The sequence below is a fragment of the Dermacentor andersoni genome, chromosome 1, assembly GCF_023375885.2.
Source record: "Dermacentor andersoni chromosome 1, qqDerAnde1_hic_scaffold, whole genome shotgun sequence".
Classification (NCBI taxonomy): domain Eukaryota; kingdom Metazoa; phylum Arthropoda; class Arachnida; order Ixodida; family Ixodidae; genus Dermacentor; species Dermacentor andersoni.
The window spans coordinates 154,695,402-154,700,118 of NC_092814.1; the positions used below are offsets into that span (position 1 = coordinate 154,695,402).

At 47.6% G+C, this 4,717-nt stretch overlaps 1 protein-coding gene across 1 annotated transcript; it reads left to right on the plus strand.

Annotated features, from left to right (window-relative positions):
* Positions 1-470: 470 nt before the first annotated feature.
* On the plus strand, positions 471-3,332 carry LOC126543384 (uncharacterized). Its single transcript, XM_050190507.2, has 3 exons — positions 471-517; positions 2,209-2,649; positions 3,224-3,332. Exons 1-2 carry the CDS (start codon positions 506-508, stop codon positions 2,605-2,607), a joined length of 411 nt encoding a protein of 136 aa, XP_050046464.1. The 5' UTR covers positions 471-505; the 3' UTR covers positions 2,608-2,649; positions 3,224-3,332.
* The last annotated feature ends 1,385 nt before the right edge of the window (positions 3,333-4,717 follow it).

The window sequence follows — 4,717 nt, forward strand, 5'->3', positions numbered from 1 at the left end:
CAATTAGCGCAACTACCGATTTGTAAAGTTTCGTCCTGCACATCTAACTCAGCGCCGCCGCGACCGCCGCGATCGCAGCTAGAGGCGTTCCCGTCGGAGCACAACTGCGGCCACACATGCGCGAGAATTTTGGCGGCCACCTATTCTGCTTCTTTTTTTCGCAGTGGACAGAGTGGGGGTTTCGCGCGGTGTGGAATGTGAGGCTGTGGAATATTTGCTGCTTCTTATCTCTTGTATACATCTGATTTCCGGTGAAAGGGTTGGCGGGGGGGGGGGGGGGGAGGGTTCTGTCGTCGGAGGGCAAATAAAGAGAGTGGGAGCGCAGAGGCGTGGACACCCGTTCCCCTCGGGCTGGACCTTTTCTTGCTTTATTTTTTCACCCCTTTCCACGAGCTCTGTTGGCCGGCACAATTTTGCCCTTGGTGTCGCCTGGGTATATAAGTTGCCCCCGCCGCAAATGTAGCCATCAGAGTTTCGCCAGAACCTCCTGAGGAATACCAGCACCATGAACACCCTCGTGAGTTGCATTCGTTTCTCCTGAGGTGTTGGTAGAGGCAACACGGCAGTGCATCTACCTCGTTTCTAACCGTTCCTCCAACGGCATCCATGCATCGCACTGTGAGCCGGTCACCTAGGCGGACACAAGCGTGACGCTGCTCTTAAACAGGTCCCTTGCCTTGATGGTTGGCATTTTGACTTTGTCATGCTTTTCTCGTGATTCGTAATGGCCTCAGACGCGATGTTGACTTCTTTGACCATTGCCCTCATCTCATTCATGTCTACATGTGTCACTGGTGATTCTGTGCTTACTTACCATGGGGCGTGTATGTTTACATACTGGGAGGTTCCTTGGGAAATTGCTATTGTATAACGTTTACTACCGCTTTGTTCATTCTAAGCTTCACAAGTCGTTGACAGCGCGTGGAGTCAGCAACTATTGAATCAGTAGTTGGTGGCTCTGCCGCGTTGTTTCCGAACGGATTTACACCTTGCCTATCTATCTTCATCGCAAACATGGTCATCACTAAGCAGGGCGCTTCTAGCCAACAAACAACCTGTAGCTCTGTTGTAGCTATTTTTCTCTTGCCCGCGTTGTTCATTAACCAGAAACAATCATTACCAGTTTAGCAAGCACTACAAACACCGCAGCTCCTTTGTCGCAGACACAAGCGAGCGCTAATGTTTGCGATGCCGCTGAACGAAATGCGTGCTCAGTACACTGAGACGACGAACCATTATCGCCCACTCATATCGTAACGCATTGATCGCACATCGACTCGTGTAACGGAAAAGGAGAAGGGAGCCAAATAGGTGTTGACTCATATCGTATCTGAAGCGAGTAGGCGCTTTACAGCCCCGCTTCCTACATTTAAGAGTCCACACCATGCGAGATTTGCATCGTAAGGGACGTGACCGGAGAGCTAAGATGCGCGGGGGTTGGCAGACTTGTCGTGGCTGTCGCGTGCGCGGTTGCTTTTAGTTTTCCTTTCGCTGAGTAGTGGACAGCTTTAAGAGGCTCGGTGTTAAACATTAGCGAGACATCGTTACACTCCCGAATGCGCATTTTTAAAGGCTAGTTTTCTAACACTATAACGGCCACTCAGGACAGAGTGAGCGAATAACCACGAGAATAAACATGGAGGAAGCGCGTGCGAAGTAAATCATTCTTCAACGGTGGCGGCCTCAATCTGCGAATCGAGTCTTGCGTCCAAAGAAGTGTGCTGAGTGTACGGTAGAACCTTGGTAGGATATCTGCTCAGCAAGACGCGTTGATGGAAGCACACAGATTGTGGTCAATAGCGAAAGACGCATGGTGGAGGTAAATACGGGTTGCCTCTTTCGTGAAATTCATCCCTTTGTGACGCCTCGTGATCGCATAATACAGATGTCATGTTGTACGTTTTTGGTGTAAATAGACCATGCGTTCAAGTAGGCTCCAGACAGCTGTAAGAGCGGTACAGGTGTGCTTTCTCACGACTATAAAATAATAATAAAACATGGCAATTCTTGTTTTTGGTGGTAAACTCGCAAAATCTATCATATTGATTTACGCTAAATCAACTAGCATCAGTGGCAGCGCCATTAGGCATGCCTAAAGATTACTACCAACAGAAAGACGTGATGTGCACAACTGCCCGTTCGTGTTAAACAGAAATGCCCCAGAATTCAGGTATACACTCACGATGGCTTTCGTATTGGCGCGCGCAGATCGTTTTCGCCGCCCTCATCGCCGCCGCCAGCGCTGGCTTTGCCGGATACGGCTATGGCGGATACGGCTACGGCCACGGCCACGGCCACCACGCTGTCGCCGTTCCTGTCAAGACCGTCTCCTACGTGAAGAAGCCCGTCGTCACCGTCGGCTACGTCACCAAGCCCGTCGTGACCTACGTCAAGCAGCCCGTTGCCACCGTCTCCCACACCGTCCAGCCCGTCGTGTCTGTCAGCCACGCCCTCGTCTCCGCCGGCGGATACGGAGGATACGGAGGATACGGTGCTGGCTACGGCGGTCTTGCCGTCGCCGGCTATGGCGGCTACGGCCATGGTGGATATGGCGGTGTCGGTTACGGCCACGGTGCTCTCCTCAAGGGAGGCTACGGATACCACTAAATCCTGGCGTAAACTACAATAGCTACCTTGCTTGTACCTCCAGTGAGTGCCGTTTCTTGGACTATTTGCACTGTTGAGTTCATTTAATCATTCACACGCTCCAAAAAGCTTCGAATCACAATGTTACAAATAGGGAATAGAAAATTGGGCGTGGGGAGAGAATGGAGTAAAAGAGGAAGAGATTGGAGACTGCCTAGAATAAAATATATAATTTGTTGTCCGACAGTAAAAGAGAGAAGAAACATGGAAAGATAAGAAAAAGAGAAATATCAATCACGCACGCACACTCACAAAGCAAGCTAGAAAACCGAAGGCTGTCCCACGGGCGAGTTGACAGGTAAGTACAGCGCCAGAGCAGAGTGAAACATTTTACCCATCAAATAAAAGTCACTAGACATGCAACAGTTCGATTTAAAAACGTATTTTCTCGCGTACTCGAGACTACTGATTCTTGCTTATCGTAAGAGAACGGCATTTTGGTGAAGTAAACTAGGCGAAAATTTTTGACTGCTACTGAGTACTGTACGCAGGCAAGAAGATAAAGCTTTCTGTATCCTCGCACTGGACCTGTGAGATTGATTTGGGGGAACAAAAATGACTCCCTTTATTGTTTCAGGTGCGAGCACATCGATGGCGAAATTGACGAAAAAGTCCACGCTTGTAGCATCCCGCTACTCGTGTATTTATTGTGAACAAATAAAAACCTGCCATGATTAACGCATCTATTCCCTGTTGTGTGTTTCTTTGCCAGTTGTCCTTTCTGTTCCGAAGCCTTCACAAGCAGTCTGATGTGTGTCGGAATGCTGTGTTTTGTTGGAATAAACCAGCCCCCTTTGCAAGAAAGTTTTGTAGAATTCAAGAAATGTCCACAGATGCCTATATTGTAAGATAAGAGCTGTGAGCAAAAAATAAAAGTTCTAGCGAGCAGCAAGGACTTCGCATAATGCCAAAAAGAAGCCAAGATGTGCTTGTTTTTTTTAATCCTAAAGCTATTAAAGCAAAAACGCACTACATCCATGAAACCATTAGCGTGTACCTTCACCGAAGTACGCATATCCTATTGAATTGAATTATGGGGTTTTACGTTCCAAAACAACAATTTCATTAGGAGACACGCCGTAGTGGGGGACTCCAGAATAATTTTGACCACTAGAGTATCTTTAACGTTCCCCCAATGCACGGGACACGGGTAGTTTTGCAATTCACCCCCATCGAAATGGGTCCGCCGGGTCAGGGATTTCATGCCGCTACTTCGTGCTTAGCATGCAGCGCAACACCACAGCCGCTAAGCCACCGCGGCGGTTGAGTACGAATTTCTGAGCCCTGCAACCATACGAGCGACAAAACGCCATATTTCCCTCCCTCTTACTGATACACTTAATGGCAGCATGCCTCCACGGTGTCCCGCAAGATGAAAAAAAAAATCCATATCCAACATGCTTGTTGCAATCTTCGTGAAGCGACGCCTTAGTAAAGCTGTTAAAATATGGTTTACAACAAACGGCGCTGAGCAGCATTTTAATACTTCCATCCTATGCACCGTGTAATTTCATGAGTGTTTATGTTTGTCCACCGCAAACGTGAAAACTTTTATGTCATGCAATTTTTATGTTTATGCAGCAGCCCTATTAAGCTACGCCGAAATGCAAACTCCCAATGCGGAGGATGCGCAGTGTGAGACGTATACACCAAGCGAAGTTTCAAGGACGAAGGCACTGTATGATGCTTGTTGATGGAAGAATGGTGATGACATGAGAACTCACAGACAAATACGACGCATTCAAGCTACATATTGTGATTCTGTACATCTTGTATCCCAATGGTAGATACCCATCCTGGATAATTGACCAAGAACCAGCCCATTCCTCACTGGTACTTACTGAATGACTAGAACAAAGAAAATAAGGTTAATGAAGAAATCCGTAAAATATCGCTCCCCATTCTATTGCACCATGCTATGGTAAACTCTGTGAGCCGACATTACGTTGAGAGCCGACAGCACGTGCATTTTTCATAGACTTCTTACAGTATACCAATTTATCTTCTTATAGACTTGTCCTTTGGTCATATAAGGTAAGGTCTACAGGGTCCTCCAGCTATTATGCGTAAT